At 38.1% G+C, this 24,624-nt stretch overlaps 1 protein-coding gene across 2 annotated transcripts in view; it reads left to right on the top strand.

Annotated features, from left to right (window-relative positions):
- Window positions 1–3,078: 3,078 nt before the first annotated feature.
- Window positions 3,079–24,624, top strand: part of lmo4b (LIM domain only 4b) — a 50,594-nt gene continuing 29,048 nt past the window's right edge. Inside the window, exons 1-2 of one of the 2 annotated variants that reach the window (XM_042322577.1) lie at window positions 3,079–3,636; window positions 7,143–7,383. In XM_042322577.1, the coding sequence (XP_042178511.1) occupies window positions 7,148–7,383 (236 nt within the window). In that variant the 5' untranslated portion in view covers window positions 3,079–3,636; window positions 7,143–7,147. The remainder of the gene's footprint in view (window positions 3,637–7,142; window positions 7,384–24,624) is intronic. The other variant, XM_042322578.1, reaches the window with a different exon arrangement.

Below are 24,624 nucleotides of genomic sequence, written 5' to 3'. Positions count from 1 at the left end.
GATGACCAGGGATGTTTTCTGATTAGTGAGTCCTCCAGATCAGAGGCAGTAGGGATGACCAGGGATGTTTTCTGATTAGTGAGTCCACGAGATCAGTGTCAGTAGGGATGACCAGGGATGTTTTCTGATTAGTGAGTCCTCCAGATCAGAGGCAGTAGGGATGACCAGGGATGTTCTCTGTTTAGTGAGTCCACGAGATCAGAGGCAGTAGGGATGACCAGGGATGTTTTCTGATTAGTGAGTCCTCCAGATCAGAGGCAGTAGGGATGACCAGAGATTTTCTCTTTAAGTGCGTGAATTAGACAATTTTCCTGTCCTGCTAAGCATTCAAAATGTAACGAGTACTTTTGAGTGTCAAGGGAAATATTTACAGAGTAAAAAGTACATTATTTTCTTCAGGAATGTAGTGGAGTAAAAGTCAAAGTGGTCAAAAATAATAAATAGTAAAGTAAAGTACAGATTCCCCCCAAAAACTGCTTAAGTAGTACTTTACAGTACTTTACACCACTGTTTCGAGCTAGCCGCACTGCCCAACTGAGAAATCAGTGGAGAAAGGCCTTGGTCAGGGAGGTGACTAAGACGCTGATGGTCACTCTGACAGAGCTCCAGAGTTCCTCTGTGGAGATGGGAGAACCTTCCAGAAGGACAACCATCTCTGCAGCACTCCACCAATCAGGCCTTTCTGGTAGATTGGCCAGACGGACGCCACTCCTCAGTAAAACGTGCTCCAGCAGGTGTATCTCACTGATCATCCCTAAAGCCAACACGCTGCCTGTGACTGGAACGAATTGCAAAAATCGCTGAAGTTGGAGACTTTTATCTCCCTCACCAACTTCAAACATCTGCTATCTGAGCAGCTAAACGATCGCTGCAGCTGTACATAGTCTATCGGTAAATAGCCCACCCAATTTGACCTACCTCATCCCCATACTGTTTATATTTATTTACTTTTCTGCTCTTTTGCACACCAATATCTCTACCTGCACATGTTCATCTGATCATTTATCACTCCAGTGTTAATCTGCAAAATTGTAATTATTCGCCTACCTCCTCATGCCTTTTGCACACAATGTATATAGACTCTCTTTTTTTCTACTGTGTTATTGACTTGTTTATTGTTTACTCCATGTGTAACTCTGTGTTGACTGTTCACACTGCTATGCTTTATCTTGGCCAGGTCGCAGTTGTAAATGAGAACTTGTTCTCAACTAGCCTACCTGGTTAAATAAAGGTGTTCTCAACTAGCCTACCTGGTTAAATAAAGGTGTTCTCAACTAGCCTACCTGGCTAAATAAAGGTGAAATAAAAAAAATAAAAAAATAAAAGCCACATGACAGCCCTCTTGGAGTTTGCCAAAAGGCATCTAAAGGACTCTCAGACCACGAGAAACCAGATGCTCTATTCTGATGAAACCAAGATTGAACTCTATGGCCTGAATGCCAACTGTCACATCTGTAGGAAACCTGGCACCATCCCTATGGTGAAGCACGGTGGTGGCAGCATCATGCTGTGGGGGTGTTTTTCAGCGGCAGGGACTGGGAGACTAGTCAGGATCGAGGGAAAGATGAACAGAGGAAAGTACAGCGAGATCCTTGATGAAAACCTGTTCCAGAGCGCTCAGGACCTCAGACTCGGGCAAAGGTTCACCTTCCAACAGGACAACGTGCCTAAGCACACAGCCAAGAAAAGCGCAGGAGTGGCCTGAGACAATTGAGACATGGTTTGTGTCTGTGTGTCATTCAGAGGGTGAATGGGCAACAAAATATTTAAGTGCCATAGAACAGGGGTATGGTAGTGGTTGCCAGGTGCACCGGTTTGTGTCAAGAACTTGCAGCCGTGCTGGGTTTTTCCACGCTCAACATTTTCCCGTGTGTATCAAGAATCGTCCACCACCCAAAGGACATCCAGCCAACTTGACACAACTGTGCGAATCATTGGAGTCAATATGGGCCAGCATCAATGTGGAACACTTTTGACATCTTGTAGTCCATGCCCCGATGAATTGTGGCTGTTCTGAGGGCAAAAGGGTGTTGCAACTCAATAATAGGAAGGTGTTCCTAATGCTTTGTACACTCAGTGTTAGTAACAGAAGGACACTGCAGGTACACCAATGTGCTATAAATATATAATAATGAAATAACACTCTGGTTTATAACATACAACACATATGTTACTAGAAAAAAGAAAAGCCACATGGTAATATCAGTATTAATAACAACAGAAACATCAACTTATTGTATTTTGTCAATTGTAATGAGTGCAGTTACTTTCATTGACAGATGATGGCGCTGTTCTCCCTGTTACAAAAGTGTACAAAACATAAACCATGGGTAGAATTAAACTTGTTTCGTGAGATATTAAGAAGGCACAATCTGTAATTTTAACAAGCCGAACTCTTTACATTTTTGTTGTTGTTTTATTTGTAAAAGATAAGGGGTAGGGCTGGGGTTTATGTAGGTCTAACCACTCTCAAGTGGTTAGTCCTACTGACAGTCCATGAAGATCGACACAAAACTAACAAGGCATTGAAGTTATATTCCTTAATAATTACATGTAACGCCCTTAATAAAGCACTATGTAAACCCCATGCTATTACACTGGTGTTACTGGTGTGATTACTGTACTACACATGTATTAGGGCAACTTATTTTAAAGTATAACCAAGCAGACAAGAATGTTGTGAGTAATGTTTTGCGTAAGGATCCAATATTTGTGCGTAATGACTTTGCGTGGGGAGATGTTGCTGTTCTTTTTGGAGAATTTTTTAGGAGGTTGTTAATTTCCTAAACACAACGTGTCATACACAGGGACCTACTGTGAAACTGTTTGGGGCGCCATTAGGGACAGTAGTACCGCAACCGTTCTCAGTACAAAGATGAGTTTCTCTCCTTCGACCCGCGGCGTAGCCTACAAGACGAGTATATCTCATTCAGTTGCATTTTTCTTCCTTTACTTGGTGTCCAAGTTAACTACGTTCTTCTGATTGGGTGGATTTGTTATTCCGCTTGAATGGACCGCGTGTAGATTGGCTGTAGAGAGGTTTACGTCATCCAACTAGAGGAGGTTTACTTGGGATTTTCGTTCTGTCACTGTCAAATGTAGAGCAGGCGACCATTGGGGACAAGGTAGCGTTGAACAGAAGAGAGAGAGAGATAGAGAGATAGAGAGGACAGTAAGTCGCGTATTGCCGCAACATTTTCTTGTGCGTGCATCATTATAAACTTAGTGCCAGCCAGGTCTTCTGTATTAATTATTGCATGTGTAGAGCAGATCATCCAGCGTTGGACTGGCATCTGGTTACGAAAGAAACGGGACGGCACCAGTGGAAATACTATCTGAAAACTCCATTAGCCTTGCTTCGTTCGTTTTACAATTGCCAGCAGTCACAGTCACAGCAGCCTATTTCCGAGGACGCGAATCGCGATCACAGGGACCGCTGGAGAAGTCTCACGTTTTATCGTTTGATTTATAGACTGGTCACTGTAATTTACGCAATAGCCTAGTTTTCTGGACTCCTTGTACATTTTTTTTTCTTTGGTCCAAAGTAGTCCATGCAAGCCTAGTTGCTATACCATTTTTTAAAGAAACCTACGTGACAGACAGATTCAATCATTACTCTCAAAAGGGACAAACGAGGTGGGTGTTTTATTATTGTTAATATGGATCTGAATGTGTCGCATCATGGCACTTTAACGTGATTTATTACAATGCCTGTTATACGTAACAATAATGAAGGTTTAGGTCCAATTGGGTGTGAAAGGTTCCACTAAAAAAAGAGAATACTATACTTTTATTGTTCGTCTTTGCGTATGATTTTTATATCTTATATATATACCGGTCATATATAACATATAACTCGTATATGTTAATACTCTATTAATTAACCTAACCTCTATAACGTACTGTCAATATTTTATTGTATATTTGTAAATATAGAGAGTCTGCGTTCAAATAAGGGAATTGGTCAAAGTAACCCATGGAATGCTCTTTACATTCTATTTCCTCCAGGTTTTAATTTTCTCGACACGGGCACAGGCAATACATGTAACACCCTCTTTTCAGTGTTCTACTGTAGTCTGCTGTAGTGTATTCCATTGACTTTTTTACTTTCCATTAAAACGCAACCATCAGATTGCCAGAACGGGAATGGGGGTTGTTTAGCCTTGGGCTGCAGCCGGTCTGGGTTGCCTGATCTGTTTTGTATTTCTCCCCGACTCCATCTCACTGCCTTCTAAATTGCCTGTCCGTGTAATTACTTGAGTTAGCCCATTTAAGTTAAAAGCTTTACCCCCTCAAATGTCCTCTCTTCCCCAACCCGGAATGAAACTTGACATGGCCCATCTTATTTATCCAGGGAGTCACTTTCGGGCCAGCTTTTTGATTCATCTCCTTTTAGATTTAATCAGCACTAAGGTATAGCTTGTCCCTAAGAGCCTCTGCTAATGGGGTTAGTGAATGCTTTTCTCCGTGCAGCGTTTTCTCCCCCTTCCCTTCTCCTCTAATTACCTTTCAACAAAGATTTGTCTCAGCTAGCCATGAAGTCTGCCCTGCATGCTGAAAATTGGGAAAGGATTAGAATTAAAATATATTAGTTTCAGATCAGTTTGAACAAAAAGTGTTTTGCATTGCGTAAAATAGATTATCACAAATAGGATAGTAAGGATAGTAATAGTCTATGTAATACCTTAATCCATAGTAGCCCGTGATATCAGTAGATTTGAGTTTCTCTTTAAAGGTGACACATGCTAAACATTGATAGGGTCCGTCCCCCTGCAAAGTCGCATACATACAACTTTTATGGTTTTTCAATTAATAGCACTTCCTGTGTTCACCCAGTCTTCCCTCCGTTAGAAACAAGCCGATGCAGACCACCTTTTTTCCCCCTTCTGCCTTCCATAGAAAGAGAACATTGACAGGTGTGCAGAACAGCGTGGTATAGAGTAATGTTCTGTTCTAAAGTCATTAAGAGCCCAACAAAAGGCAGGGCCCCCGTGCAGCTCTGCTCCAATTGTTCTTCTGGCTCTTGGTGTTATCAGTGAACACACATTCTTCACATCACACCGCAACCACAGAATGGATGGAGTAAAAACAGCATTTAGATGAGAGGAGAGAGACAGTGTGTGTATGTGTGTATGTGCGGAGATGTATATATATATATATAGAGAGAGAGAGATAGAGACAAGAGAGAGAGAGTCAGAAAGATCAAGTGCAGATTTAGTACAGTAAATGAGTTGTAGCCCTTCTCCTCTGTAACTCTGGAACAGAACCACTGAAGAAGGGACGGAAGAGTTCTACTGTTGTTTATAAATACAATTATTACAGTCTGCAGTCCTTTTACAGCTTTGCGAATACTTCATCTGACTATAACAGGCTAATAATTTATGGATGCCACATTGGGAAGATTTTTGACATTGACAGTTTGTCTGGAATAGCACTCTGTAGGTATAGGTCTATATGGTCTGTTAGTTGTTTGTACAACAGACGACCTACAGACAAACAGTCAACATAAAGCTTTTACAGACTACAGACAACATTACCGATGCTATCGGACCCAAACTGGAGCTTTTTTCCCACAAACAACCGACAGACACTACAGACACTGTCTGTCTCAGACTAGAGCTTTTTCAGCCTGCCTGGGTTGCCTCGTTGGTGAGGATGAGGTGTGGTTTACATGTGGCTGATCACGTGACCCCGAGAAAACAGCGTAATTTAACACTACTTTAATTACCTTGTTACAACACTGGCCTCTCTGTCGACCAGGAATTCAAATGTAGGCTAATTGAAAATTCAGTTGGTTCAACTTTACATGTATAGGCCTATTTTCGTAGCTTGGCTGCCAAAATGCTGCTTTGGACCAAAAATTAAGTTGTGACTGCGTTGTAAATTGGCCATTATAAAACTTTTGCTAGAACTATATTTAAAATAAATGTAAGTCTTATCTCAATAATAAGCACACTTTTGTTTGAAATGTAAAATTAATGTAGAATGTAGAATACTTGTAGTTCCAATATGAGCTGCCATAAACCGCAATGTTTCAATATGAGCTGCCATAAACCGCAATGTTCCAATATGAGCTGCCATAAACCGCAATGTTTCACCGCAATGTTTCAATATGAGCTGCCATCCAATATGAGCTGCCATAAACCGCAATGTTTCAATGTGAGCTGCCATAAACCACAATGTTCCAATATGAGCTGCCATAAACCGCAATGTTTCAATATGAGCTGCCATAAACCGCAATGTTCCAATATGAGCTGCCATAAACCACGATGTTTCAATATGAGCTGCCATAAACCACAATGTTTCAATATGAGCTGCCATAAACCACAATGTTTCAATATGAGCTGCCATAAACCACAATGTTTCAATATGAGCTGCCATAAACCACAATGTTTCAATATGAGCTGCCATAAACCACAATGTTTCAATATGAGCTGCCATAAACCACAATGTTTCAATATGAGCTGCCATAAACCACAATGTTCCAAAAAGAGTTTCCATAAACCGCAATGTGTACTGTGTCAGACAACAATATTTTAGTTAACGATCACTGAAAACACCATCTGAAACATCTGAGTGCTGCCTTACAGGTTGTAGAAAAGTGAATTCCTGCACACAACAAGATATAACCTATAACCTCTGCAATGTTTATTGTTTTGTTGTTTCGGTCAGCAACTTTTTACTTGTCTTAATATGTTTCAGGTGTCACCACCTGTCAGTCACCACCTGTCAGTCACCACCTGTCAGTCACCACCTGTCAGTCACCAACTGTCAGTCACCACCTGTCAGTCACCATCTGTCAGTCACCACCTGTTAGTCACCACCTGTCAGTCACCACCTGTTAGTCACCACCTGTTAGTCACCACCTGTCAGTCACCACCTGTTAGTCACCACCTGTTAGTCACCACCTGTCAGTCACCACCTGTCAGTCACCACCTGTCAGTCACCACCCGTCAGTCACCACCCGTCAGTCACCACCAGTCTCATAACAACCTTCTTAATCTCTTGTGTTTTTTTTCCTCATAACCAGGAACAATGCTTCAAAATCAATACTAGCAGGAATCCTTATCGTTTCTGTATTTCTTAACCAGTGACCAATACTGATATCAACATGTTTGTGTCTCTTGTTATTTCTTCACTAGGGACCATGGTGAATCCTGGAGGTAGCAGCCAGCCCCCTCCGGTGGGAGCAGGGTCCCTGTCCTGGAAGAGGTGTGCGGGCTGCGGGGGGAAGATCGCTGACCGCTTCCTTCTCTATACCATGGACAGCTACTGGCACAGCCGATGCCTTAAGTGCTCCTGCTGCCAGGCCCAGCTGGGGGAGATAGGCACCTCCTGTTACACCAAGAGCGGCATGATCCTCTGCAGAAACGACTACATCAGGTGAGACTGGCGGGTTAAGGTCGGCGGGGCCTGCTGGGAATGTGTGAATTTGTGTTAACATCGGTTGAGGGCTCGGGCGCAGGTGGCTGTGTGTGTGTGTTTTTGTTGTTTCGTGTGTGAATTGTGCAGATCACCCTTCAGCGAGGGTACATACAGGTAACATGTGTGGGTGTTTATGTGTGTGTGTGTTTCTGTCTGTTTGGGTGCTTTGGTCTGTTTGCGTGTGTGTATTGTGCGGTACAGATCTGCCCTCAAGCAAGTGTACAGATACCGTAACATACTGTATATAATTTTCTATTCTGGAATGACAACTTGTATCGATGGATCTATGTCCCACATTCATTTCCTGACAAAAAATGTTACTCTCAAGAAAAATAAAGGTGACACCCTGGTTTAAAGTGGACGCCCTGGTTTAAAAGGGACGCCCAGGTTTAAATGGAACGCCCTGGTTTAAAGGGGATGCCCTGGTTTAAATGGAACGCCCTGGTTTAAATGGAACGCCCTGGTTTAAATGGAACGCCCTGGTTTAAAGGGGACGCCTTGGTTTAAAGTGGATGCCTGGGTTTAAATGGAACGCCCTGGTTTAAAGGGGACACCCTGGTTTAAAGGGGACGCCTTGGTTTAAATGGAACGCCCTGGTTTAAAGGTGACACCCTGGTTTAAAGTGGATGCCTGGGTTTAAATTGTACGCCCTGGTTTAAAGGGGATGCCCTGGTTTAAAGGGGACGCCTTGGTTTAAAGGGGACGCCTTGGTTTAAATGGGATGCCCTGGTTTAAAGGGGACGCCCTTGTTTAAAGGGGACGCCTTGGTTTAAATGGGATGCCCTGGTTTAAATGGGATGCCCTGGTTTAAAGGGGACGCCTTGGTTTAAATGGGATGCCCTGGTTTAAAGGGGACGCCCTGGTTTAAAGGGGACGCCCTGGTTTAAATGGGATGCCCTGGTTTAAATGGGATGCCCTGGTTTAAAGGGGACGCCTTGGTTTAAATGGGATGCCCTGGTTTAAATGGGATGCCCTGGTTTAAAGGGGACGCCTTGGTTTCTGGGACAATAGAAAAGAAAGGAGAACATTTTTGTTGCTAGTTAGGAAAAGTGCACCTTATGTATTCTTCTATGGAGATGTAGAATGAATTAAGTCATGGATTTGAAATGAAGGAGTTGTTGACATATGTTACAGGCCATATAACGATGTATGGAAGCACAGAATGTATTTTCCATTCAGAATATGGAGAACACATGTCTCAAATTCACCCGACGTCGGGCCTTGTTTAAAAGTCTCTCCTCGTTGAATTCTCTCCGTACTATTCTTAAAAAGAGGTCAAACTGACTGCTGGCATGTTGACAGAGAACAAGACGAAAAACAGTCTTTTTCTAATAGAACATCTGCACGTCTGTTTGTTCGTCGTGCCATTTTTCATCAAGCAGCAAAAGGTGGGAGCCTGGCTAAGGGCTGTTCCCCAGGGTTTGTATTTGCTTTACGAGATGCTTGGAGAGACTATACAGGACAGGCACCTTTTAGCACTGGGGGAATTTAAAAGGGTTTCTCATCCTGTTTGGCAAGTTTGTGTATCAGAAAAGAGATAATTTAATTAACAAAGAGGGTCTTTTTAAATATTTATATAAAGTGTGTGGAACACTTAACCAGCTAGCGCTTGATGACGGCAGGCGGTCTCATTCTGCTAATGCGGAATCGCCTGATTTGACAGCCTGATCGTTCAACAATTTGACCTTGCGAAGACGAGCCAAACCACTCAGTGGGTAGAGACACAGTGTAATGCAAGGATCAGGAGAACACTTTTCATAATAGACCACAATATAATAACAAGAGTTGATTAAGTAGATTTTTCTTAGCTGTCACGGATTTCCTCCTCTTCATCTGAAGAGGAGAGGCGAAACGGATCAGAGGACCAATATGCGGCGTGGTAAGTGTCCATGGTAAATCTTTAATAAAGAAAATACTGACACTGTATACAAAACAATAAACAAATGACAACCGTGAAGCTACAACATAGACAATCACCCACAAACAAACAGTGCAACCCAGGCTACCTAAGTATGATTCTCAATCAGAGACAACTAATGACACCTGCCTCTGATTGAGAACCATACTAGGCCGAAACATAGAAATGCCCCAAAACATAGAAAAACAAACATAGACTGCCCACCCAACTCACGCCCTGACCAACTAAATAAATACAAAAACAAAGGAAATAAAGGTCAGAACGTGACAGTACCCCCCAAAGGTGCGGACTCCGGCCGCAAAACCTTGACCTATAGGGGAGGGTCTGGGTGGGCGTCTGTCCGCGGTGGCGGCTCTGGCGCAGGACGCGGACCCCACTTCACCATTGTCTTAGTCCGCCTTATTGTCCGCCTCCGTGGCTTTCTCACCATGGCCACCCCTCTCAATGACCCCACTGGACAGAGGGGCAGCTCTGGACAGAGGGGCAGAAGCTCTGGACAGAGGGGCAGAAGCTCTGGACAGAGGGGCAGAAGCTCTGGACAGAGGGGCAGAAGCTCTGGACAGAGGGGCAGAAGCTCTGGACAGAGGGGCAGAAGCTCTGGACAGAGGGGCAGAAGCTCTGGACAGAGGGGCAGAAGCTCTGGCGCCTCTGGGCTGACGGGCTCTGGCGCCTCAGACTCCGGCAGCGGCGCCGGACAGGCGGGAGGCTCCGGCAGCGGCGCCGGACAGGCGGGAGGCTCCGGACAGGCGGGAGGCTCCGGCAGCGGCGCCGGACAGGCGGGAGGCTCCGGCAGCGGCGCCGGACAGGCGGGAGGCTCCGGCAGCGGCGCCGGACAGGCGGGAGGCTCCGGCAGCGGCGCCGGACAGGCGGGAGGCTCCGGACAGGCGGGAGGCTCCGGACAGGCGGGAGGCTCCGGCAGCGGCGCCGGACAGGCGGGAGACTCCGGCAGCGGCGCCGGACAGGCGGGAGACTCCGGCAGCGGCGCCGGACAGGCGGGAGACTCCGGCAGCGGCGCCGGACAGGCGGGAGACTCCGGCAGCGGCGCCGGACAGGCGGGAGGCTCCGGCAGCGGCGCCGGACAGGCGGGAGGCTCCGGCAGCGGCGCCGGACAGGCGGGAGGCTCCGGACAGGCGGGAGGCTCCGGCAGCGGCGCCGGACAGGCGGGAGGCTCCGGCAGCGGCGCCGGACAGGCGGGAGGCTCCGGCAGCGGCGCCGGACAGGCGGGAGACTCCGGCAGCTGCGCCGGACAGGCGGGAGACTCCGGCAGCTGCGCCGGACAGGCGGGAGACTCCGGCAGCGGCGCCGGACAGACAGGACCACCTGCAGGGAGGAGACGGAGAGACAGCCTGGTGCGTGGGGCTGCCACAGGAACCACCAGGCTGGGGAGACCTTCAGGAGGCTTGGTGTTAAAAGGAGGCAACTGAAGGACCGGGCTGTGGGGAGCACTGGAGCTCTGGTGCGCAACCTTGGCACCACTTCCCCAGGCTGGACAACTACTCTAGCCCGGACCCTCCAGAGTGCAGGCACAGGTTGAACCGGGCTGTGGGTAAGCACGGGAGATCTAGTGCTTACTACACGCACCTCTCCCTTAGGCTCCACTCCCACATTCGCCCGGCACGAGCGGAGCGCAGGCAGAGGACGCACTGCACCCTCCCAGCGCCCGGAGACACAGCACGCAGAGCCGGCGCAGGATAACCTGGACCCAACCTGCGTACCGGCGACCAGACCCGCTGAGCAGGCACCATACGCCCTGGCTCGATGCCCACACTCTCACGGCACTTTCGGGGGGCTGCCCTATAGCGCACCGGGCTATGGGCGCGCACTGGCGACACCGTGCGCTTAACCGCATAACACGGTGCCTGACCAGTAATGCGCTGCTTATAATAAGCACGAGGAGTGAGCTCAGGTCTGCTACCTGGCTCACTACCACACCTCGTCTGCCCCCCCAAAAAATTTTTTTGGGGCTGCCTCTCGTACCTGTCGCACTGCCGTGCTGCCTCCTCATATCGCCGGCGCCTCTCTCCGGCTGCCTCTGTTCTCCTAGCTGCCTCCACCTGTTCCCATGGAAGGTGATCCTTTCCCGCCAGGATCTCCTCCCAGGTGTAGCAACCCTTGCCGTCCAATACATCCTCCCATGTCCAGGAGTCCTGTGATGCTGGCCGCTGTTGTTGCCGCTGCTGCTGCTGTCGTCGCTGCTGTTTACCACGCCGCTTGGTCCGTTGGTGGTGGGTGATTCTGTCACGGATTTCCTCCTCTTCATCTGAAGAGGAGAGGCGAAACGGATCAGAGGACCAATATGCGGCGTGGTAAGTGTCCATGGTAAATCTTTAATAAAGAAAATACTGACACTGTATACAAAACAATAAACAAATGACAACCGTGAAGCTACAACATAGACAATCACCCACAAACAAACAGTGCAACCCAGGCTACCTAAGTATGATTCTCAATCAGAGACAACTAATGACACCTGCCTCTGATTGAGAACCATACTAGGCCGAAACATAGAAATGCCCCAAAACATAGAAAAACAAACATAGACTGCCCACCCAACTCACGCCCTGACCAACTAAATAAATACAAAAACAAAGGAAATAAAGGTCAGAACGTGACATTAGCAAATACTTTTAGCTTTAGACTGTGTCACACCACTTAACAAAAACAAAACAAAAAAATATATATATTACAGACTATTGCCAAACAGTAAACATAGTTTGTTATTTATTTTTATTTTGATAAATATTTATTATATTAAGAGGTATTTTCTGATATTGTTTGTCTTACAGAAATGGACAGTTAAATGTACAAGCATTTTGTTTTGCAGTGATCATATATCACTATAATCTGAACGCTCTGTGCTGTACTGTACTGTACTGCTAGTAATTGAGGTAATACTCAGTGGCATGCTGCTGCTACGTACCAACACAGGCAGGCAGATACAAACACTATACACACTATAGACCATACTATACACGTGCTGTATTACACTGTACTATACACTGTACTATAAAACACCATACTATACACGTACTGTATTACACTGTACTATACTCTGTACTATAAAACACCATACTATACCCATACTATATTACACTGTACTATAAAACACCATACTATAGACCATACTATACACCGTACTATAATAAACTGTACTATAGACTGTACTATAATACACTATACTATAATACACTATACTATACATTGTACTATACACTGTAGTGTAATACACCGTACTATAAACCACCATACTATAATAAACTGTACTATAATACACTATACTATACATTGTACTATACACTGTACAATAATACACCGTACTATAGACCATACTATACACCGTACTATAAAACACTGTACTATACACTGTACTATAATACACTGTACTATACACTGTACTATAATACACTACACAAAAATACACCGTACTATAAAACACCATACGATACACTGTACTATAATACACTATACAATAATACACTGTACTATAAAACACCATACTATAATACACCATACGATACACTGTACTATACACTGTACTATAATACACTATACAATAATACACTGTACTATAAAACACCATACTATAATACACCATACGATACACTGTACTATACACTGTACTATAATACACTATACAATAATACACTGTACTATAAAACACCATACTATAATACACCATACGATACACTGTACTATAATACACTATACAATAATACACTGTACTATAAAACACCATACTATAATACACCATACGATACACTGTACTATACACTGTACTATAATACACTATACTATACATTGTACTATACACTGTACAATAATACACCGTACTATAGACCATACTATACACCGTACTATAAAACACTGTACTATACACTGTACTATAATACACTGTACTATACACTGTACTATAATACACTACACAAAAATACACCGTACTATAAAACACCGTACTATAAAACACCATACGATACACTGTACTATAATACACTATACAATAATACACTGTACTATAAAACACCATACTATAATACACCATACGATACACTGTACTATACACTGTACTATAATACACTATACAATAATACACTGTACTATAAAACACCATACTATAATACACCATACGATACACTGTACTATACACTGTACTATAATACACTATACAATAATACACTGTACTATAAAACACCATACTATAATACACCATACGATACACTGTACTATAATACACTATACAATAATACACTGTACTATAAAACACCATACTATAATACACCATACGATACACTGTACTATACACTGTACTATAATACACTATACAATAATACACTGTACTATAAAACACCATACTATAATACACCATACGATACACTGTACTATACACTGTACTATAATACACTATACAATAATACACTGTACTATAAAACACCATACTATAATACACCATACGATACACTGTACTATAAAACACCATACTACAATACACTGTACTATACACTGTACTATAAAACACCATACTATAATACATTGTACTATACACTGTACTATAAAACACCATACTATAATACATTGTACTATACACCGTACTATAATACACTATACTATACATTGCACTATACACTGTACTATAAAACACCATACTATAATACACCATACTATACACTGTACTATAAAACACCATACTATAATACATTGTACTATACACTGTACTATAAAACACCATACTACAATACACTGTACTATACACTGTACTATAAAACACCATACTATAATACATTGCACTATACACTGTACTATAAAACACCATACTATAATACATTGTACTATACACTGTACTATAAAACACCATACTATACACCGTACTATAATACACCATACTATAAAACACCATACACTGTACTAAACACCGTACTGTAATATACTATAATACACTACTATACACGGTACTATAATACACCATACTATAATACACTATACTATAATACACTGTACTATAATACACCACTCTGCACCTTAAGGAGAAGTTTCAATGTACTATAATACACTGTGATATACACTGTACTAATATACATCATACTATACACCATAGTATAATACACCATACTATACACCATAATATAATACACCGTATTATAATAGACCACACTGTAATAAATCAAATCAAATTCGTTTGGTGGTTAGCAGATGTAAATGCGAGTGTAGCGAAATGCTTGTGCTTCTAGTTCCGACAGTGCATCAATATCTAACAAGTAATCTAACAATTTCACAACAACTACCTTATACACACAAGTGTAAAGGAATGAATAAGAATATGTACATATAAATATATGGATGAGCGATGGCCGTGCAGCATAGGCAAGATGCAGTAGATGGTATAGAATACAGTATATACATATGAGATGAGTAATGTAGGGTATGTAAACATTATATAAAGTGGCATTGTTTAAAGAGACTAGTGATACATTTAATACATCCAATTTTTAATTATCAAAGTGGCTAGAGATTTGAGTCAGTATGTTGGCAGCAGCCACTCAATGTTAGTGGTGGCTGTTTAACAGTCTGATGGCCTTGAGATAGAAGCTGTTTTTCAGTCTCTCGGTCCCCAGCTTTGATGCACCTGTACTGACCTCGCCTTCTGGATGATAGCTGGGAGAACAGGCAGTGGCTCAGGTGGTTGTTGTCCTTGATGATCTTTTTGGCCTTCCTGTGGCATCGGGTGGTGTAGGTGTCCTGGAGAGCAGGTAATACACCTTACTATACACCATACTGTAATACACCATCTATAATACACCATCTATAATACACCATACTATAATACACCATACTATAATACACCACACTGCAATACACCATAATATAATACACCATACTATAATACACTACTATAATACACCATACTATAATACACCATACTATAATACACCATACTATAATACACTACTATAATACACCATACTATAATACACCGTACTATACACCATACTATAATACACTACTATACTACACCATACACCATACTATAATACACCGTACTATAATACACCATACTGTAATACACCATACTGTAATACACCGTACTATACACCATACTGTAATACACCATACTATAATACACCATACTGTAATACACCATACTATAGTACACCATACTGTAATACACCGTACTATACACCGTACTATAATACACTGCTATAATACACCATACTATAATACACCGTACTATACACCATACTATAATACACTACTATACTACACCATACTATAATACACCATACTATAATACACCATACACCATACTATAATACACCGTACTATAATACACCATACTATAATACACCATACTATAATACACCATACACCATGCTATAATACACCGTACTATAATACACCATACTGTAATACACCATACTGTAATACACCGTACTATATACCATACTATAATACACTACTATAATACACCATACTATAATACACCATACTATAATACACCATAATATAATACACCATACTATAATACACCGTACTATACACCATACTATAATACACTACTATAATACACTACTATAATACACCATACTATAATACACCGTACTATAATACACCATACTGTAATACACCGTACTATACACCATACTATAATACACTACTATAATACACTACTATAATACACCATACTATAATACACCATACTATAATACACCATACTATAATACACTACTATAATACACCATACTAAAATACACCATACTATAATACACCGTACTATACACCATACTATAATACACTACTATAATACACCATACTATAATACACCATACTATAATACACCATACTATAATACAACATACTGTAATACACCGTACTATACACCATACTATAATACACTACTATAATACACCATACTATAATACACCATACTATAATACACCATACTATAATACACCATACTGTAATACACCATACTATAATATACCGTACTATAATACACCATACTATAATACACCATACTATAATACACTACTATAATACACCATACTATAATACACCATACTGTAATACACCATACTATAATACACCATACTGTAATACACCATACTATAGTACACCATACTGTAAGACACCATACTATACACCATACTATAATACACTACTATACTACACCATACTATAATACACCATACTATAATACACCATACTGTAATACGCCGTACTATACACCATACTATAATACACTACTATAATACACCATACTATAATACACCATACTATAATACACCATACTGTAATACACTACTATAATACACCATACTATAATACACCATACTATAATACACCATACTATAATACACCGTACTATACACCATACTATAATACACTACTATAATACACCATACTATAATACACCATACTATAATACACCATACTATAATACACCGTACTATACACCATACTATAATACACTACTATAATACACTACTATAATACACCATACTATAATACACCGTACTATAATACACCGTACTATAATACACCATACTGTAATACACCGTACTATACACCATACTATAATACACTACTATAATACACTACTATAATACACCATACTATAATACACCATACTATAATACACCATACTATAATACACTACTATAATACACCATACTAAAATACACCATACTATAATACACCGTACTATACACCATACTATAATACACTACTATAATACACCATACTATAATACACCATACTATAATACACCATACTATAATACAACATACTATAATACACCGTACTGTACACCATACTATAATACACTACTATAATACACCATACTATAATACAACATACTATAATACACCATACTATAATACACCATACTGTAATACACCGTACTATAATATACCGTACTATAATACACCATACTATAATACACCATACTATAATACACTACTATAATACACCATACTATAATACACCATACTGTAATACACCATACTATAATACACCATACTGTAATACACCATACTATAGTACACCATACTGTAAGACACCATACTATACACCATACTATAATACACTACTATACTACACCATACTATAATACACCATACTATAATACACCATACTGTAATACGCCGTACTATACACCATACTATAATACACTACTATAATACACCATACTATAATACACCATACTATAATACACCATACTGTAATACACCGTACTATACACCATACTATAATACACTACTATAATACACCATACTATAATACACCATACTATAATACACCATACTATAATACACCATACTGTAATACACCGTACTATACACCATACTATAATACACTACTATAATACACTAATATAATACACCATACTATAATACACCATACTGTAATACACCGTACTATAATATACCGTACTATAATACACCATACTATAATACACCATACTATAATACACTGCTATAATACACCATACTATAATACACCATACTGTAATACACCATACTATAGTACACTACTATAATACACCATACACCATACTGTAATACACCATACTATAATACACCATACTATAATACACCGTACTATAATACACCATACTATAATACACCATACTATAATACATCATACTATACACCATACTATAATACACTACTATAATACACCATACTATAATCCACTACTATAAAACACTACTATACGACACCATACTATAATACACCATACTATAATACACCGTACTATAATACACCATACAATGATACACCATACTATAATACACCATTCTATAATATGCCAATCTATACACCATACTATACACCATACTATACACCATACTATACACCATACTATAATACACCATACTATAATACAATACTATAATACACTACTATAGTACACCATACTATAATACACCACTATAATACACCGTACTATAATACACTACTATAATACACCATACTATAATACACTACTATAAAACACCATACACCATACAGTATACTATAATACACCATACTGTAATACACCATTCTAGTGTACACCATACTGTAATACACCATACTATAATATGCCATACTATACACCATACTATAAAACACCATACTATAATACACCAATCTATAATACACCATACTATAATACACCAATCTATAATACACCGTACTATAATACACCATACTATAATACACCAAACTATATTACAGTACTATAATACACCATACTATAATATGCCATACTATACACCATACTATAATACACCATACTATAATACACCAATCTATAATACTCCATACTATAATACACCAATCTATTATACACCGTACTATAATACACTATACTGTAAAACACCATACTGTAATACACCGTACTATACACCATACTATAATACACTACTATAATACACCATACTGTAATACACCGTACTATAATATACCGTACTATAATACACCATACTTTAATACACCATACTATAATACACCATACTATAATACACTACTATAATACAGTACTATAATACACCATACTATAATACACCGTACTATACACCATACTATAATACACTACTATACTACACCATACACCATACTATAATACACCGTACTATAATACACCATACTGTAATACACCATACTGTAATACACCGTACTATACACCATACTGTAATACACCATACTATAATACACCATACTGTAATACACCATACTATAGTACACCATACTGTAATACACCGTACTATACACCATACTATAATACACTACTATAATACACCATACTATAATACACCGTACTATACACCATACTATAATACACTACTATACTACACCATACTATAATACACCATACTATAATACACCATACACCATACTATAATACACCGTACTATAATACACCATACTGTAATACACCATACTGTAATACACCGTACTATACACCATACTATAATACACTACTATAATACACCATACTATAATACACCATAATATAATAAACCATACTATAATACACCATACTATAATACACTACTATAATACACTACTATAATACACCATGCTATAATACACCGTACTATAATACACCATACTATAATACACCATACTGTAATACACCGTACTATACACCATACTATAATACACTACTATAATACACTACTATAATACACCATACTATAATACACCATACTATAATACACTACTATAATACACCATACTAAAATACACCATACTATAATACACCGTACTATACACCATACTATAATACACTACTATAATACACCATACTATAATACGCCATACTATAATACACCATACTATAATACAACATACTGTAATACACCGTACTATACACCATACTATAATACACTACTATAATACACCATACTATAATACACCATACTATAATACAACATACTGTAATACACCGTACTATACACCATACTATAATACACTACTATAATACACCATACTATAATACACCATACTATAATACACCATACTATAATACACCATACTGTAATACACCGTACTATAATATACCGTACTATAATACACCATACTATAATACACCATACTATAATACACTACTATAATACACCATACTATAATACACCATACTGTAATACACCATACTATAATACACCATACTGTAATACACCATACTATAGTACACCATACTGTAAGACACCATACTATACACCATACTATAATACACTACTATACTACACCATACTATAATACACCATACTATAATACACCATACTGTAATACGCCGTACTATACACCATACTATAATACACTACTATAATACACCATACTATAATACACCATACTATAATACACCATACTGTAATACACCGTACTATACACCATACTATAATACACTACTATAATACACCATACTATAATACACCATACTATAATACACCATACTATAATACACCATACTGTAATACACCGTACTATACACCATACTATAATACACTACTATAATACACCATACTATAATACACCATACTATAATACACCATACTAAAATACACCATACTATAATACACCATACTGTAATACACCGTACTATACACCATACTATAATACACTACTATAATACACTAATATAATACACCATACTATAATACACCATACTGTAATACACCGTACTATAATATACCGTACTATAATACACCATACTATAATACACCATACTATAATACACTGCTATAATACACCATACTATAATACACCATACTGTAATACACCATACTATAGTACACTACTATAATACACCATACACCATACTGTAATACACCATACTATAATACACTATACTATAATACACCGTACTATAATACACCATACTATAATACACCATACTATAATACATCATACTATACACCATACTATAATACACTACTATAATACACCATACTATAATCCACTACTATAAAACACTACTATACGACACCATACTATAATACACCATACTATAATACACCGTACTATAATACACCATACAATGATACACCATACTATAATACACCATTCTATAATATGCCAATCTATACACCATACTATACACCATACTATACACCATACTATACACCATACTATAATACACCATACTATAATACAATACTATAATACACTACTATAGTACACCATACTATAATACACCACTATAATACACCGTACTATAATACACTACTATAATACACCATACTATAATACACTACTATAAAACACCATACACCATACAGTATACTATAATACACCATACTGTAATACACCATTCTAGTGTACACCATACTGTAATACACCATACTATAATATGCCATACTATACACCATACTATAAAACACCATACTATAATACACCAATCTATAATACACCATACTATAATACACCAATCTATAATACACCGTACTATAATACACCATACTATAATACACCAAACTATATTACAGTACTATAATACACCATACTATAATATGCCATACTATACACCATACTATAATACACCATACTATAATACACCAATCTATAATACTCCATACTATAATACACCAATCTATTATACACCGTACTATAATACACTATACTGTAAAACACCATACTGTAATACACCGTACTATACACCATACTATAATACACTACTATAATACACCATACTATAATACACCATACTGTAATACACCGTACTATAATATACCGTACTATAATACACCATACTTTAATACACCATACTATAATACACCATACTATAATACACTACTATAATACAGTACTATAATACACCATACTATAATACACCGTACTATACACCATACTATAATACACTACTATACTACACCATACACCATACTATAATACACCGTACTATAATACACCATACTGTAATACACCATACTGTAATACACCGTACTATACACCATACTGTAATACACCATACTATAATACACCATACTGTAATACACCATACTATAGTACACCATACTGTAATACACCGTACTATACACCATACTATAATACACTACTATAATACACCATACTATAATACACCGTACTATACACCATACTATAATACACTACTATACTACACCATACTATAATACACCATACTATAATACACCATACACCATACTATAATACACCGTACTATAATACACCATACTGTAATACACCATACTGTAATACACCGTACTATACACCATACTATAATACACTACTATAATACACCATACTATAATACACCATAATATAATAAACCATACTATAATACACCATACTATAATACACTACTATAATACACTACTATAATACACCATGCTATAATACACCGTACTATAATACACCATACTATAATACACCATACTGTAATACACCGTACTATACACCATACTATAATACACTACTATAATACACTACTATAATACACCATACTATAATACACCATACTATAATACACTACTATAATACACCATACTAAAATACACCATACTAGAATACACTGTACTATACACCATACTATAATACACTACTATAATACACCATACTATAATACGCCATACTATAATACACCATACTATAATACAACATACTGTAATACACCGTACTATACACCATACTATAATACACTACTATAATACACCATACTATAATACACCATACTATAATACACCATACTATAATACACCATACTGTAATACACCATACTATAGTACACCATACTATAATACACTACTATAATACACCATACTATAATACACCATACTGTAATACACCATACTATAATACACCATACTGTAATGCGCCATACTATAGTACACCATACTGTAATACACCGTACTATACACCATACTATAATACACTACTATACTACACCATACTATAATACACCATACTATAGTACACCATACTATAATACACCACTATAATACACCGTACTATAATACACTACTATAATACACCATACTATAATACACTACTATAAAACACCATACACCATACAGTATACTATAATACACCATACTGTAATACACCATTCTAGTGTACACCATACTGTAATACACCATACTATAATATGCCATACTATACACCATACTATAATACACCAATCTATAATACACCGTACTATAATACACCATACTATAATACACCAAACTATATTACACTACTATAATACACCATACTATAATATGCCATACTATACACCATACTATAATACACCATACTATAATACTCCATACTATAATACACCAATCTATAATACACCGTACTATAATACACTATACTGTAAAACACCATACTGTAATACACCGTACTATACACCATACTATAATACACTACTATAATACACCATACTATAATACACCATACTGTAATACACCGTACTATAATATACCGTACTATAATACACCATACTTTAATACACCATACTATAATACACCATACTATAATACACCATACTATAATACACCATACTATAATACACCATACTGTAATACACCATACTATACACCATACTATAATACACCATACACCATACTGTAATACACCGTACTATAATACACCATACTGTAATACACCGTACTATAATACACCATACTATAATACACCAATCTATAGTACACCGTACTATAATACACTATACTGTAAAACACCATACTGTAATACACCGTACTATAATACACCATACTATAATACACCATACTATAATACACTACTATAATACACCATACTATAATACACCATACTATAATCAACTACTATAAAACACTACTATACTACACCATACTATAATACACCATACTATAATACACCGTACTATAATACACTACTATAATACACCATACAATGATACACCATACTATAATACACCATTCTATAATATGCCTATACACCATACTATACACCATACTATACACCATACTATAATACACCATACTATAATACAATACTATAATACACTACTATAGTACACCATACTATAATACACCACTATAATACACCGTACTATAATACACTACTATAATACACCATACTATGATACACCATACTATAATACACTACTATAAAACACCATACACCATACAGTATACTATAATGCACCATACTATAATACACCATTCTATTGTACACCATACTGTAATACACCATACTATAATATGCCATACTATACACCATACTATAAAACACCATACTATAATACACCAATCTATGATACACCATACTATAATACACCAATCTATAATACACCATACTATAATACACTGTATTGTACAACTTACTATAATACACCATACTATAATACACCATACTATAATACACTGTGCTATAAACCATACTATAATAAACTGTACTATACATCACACTATACACTATACACCATCTTAAACACACCATACGGTACATCACTGTAATACACTGTACTGTACACCATGCTATACACCATTCTATACACCATTCTGTAATACATTGTACAATATACACCATACTATAATGCACATAATATACACAGTAATATACACTGTACTATATACTGTGTTATAATACACCGTACTATAATACACCATAATATAATACACTGTACTATAGACCGTACTTTACACCATACTATAATGTACCATACTATACACTGCACGGCTCTATAATACACCGTACAATAATGCACCACACTATAGACTATACTATATTACACCCTACTATAATAGACCATACTATACACCATGCTATGCACTGTACTATAATACACAATACTGTATACTGTACTATACACCGTAC

The sequence above is a fragment of the Oncorhynchus tshawytscha genome, linkage group LG05 (genome assembly GCF_018296145.1).
Source record: "Oncorhynchus tshawytscha isolate Ot180627B linkage group LG05, Otsh_v2.0, whole genome shotgun sequence".
In the NCBI taxonomy this organism is placed as follows: domain Eukaryota; kingdom Metazoa; phylum Chordata; class Actinopteri; order Salmoniformes; family Salmonidae; genus Oncorhynchus; species Oncorhynchus tshawytscha.
The sequence above is the reverse complement of the archived record's forward strand: the minus strand, read 5'-3'. Positions and strand labels throughout refer to the sequence as shown.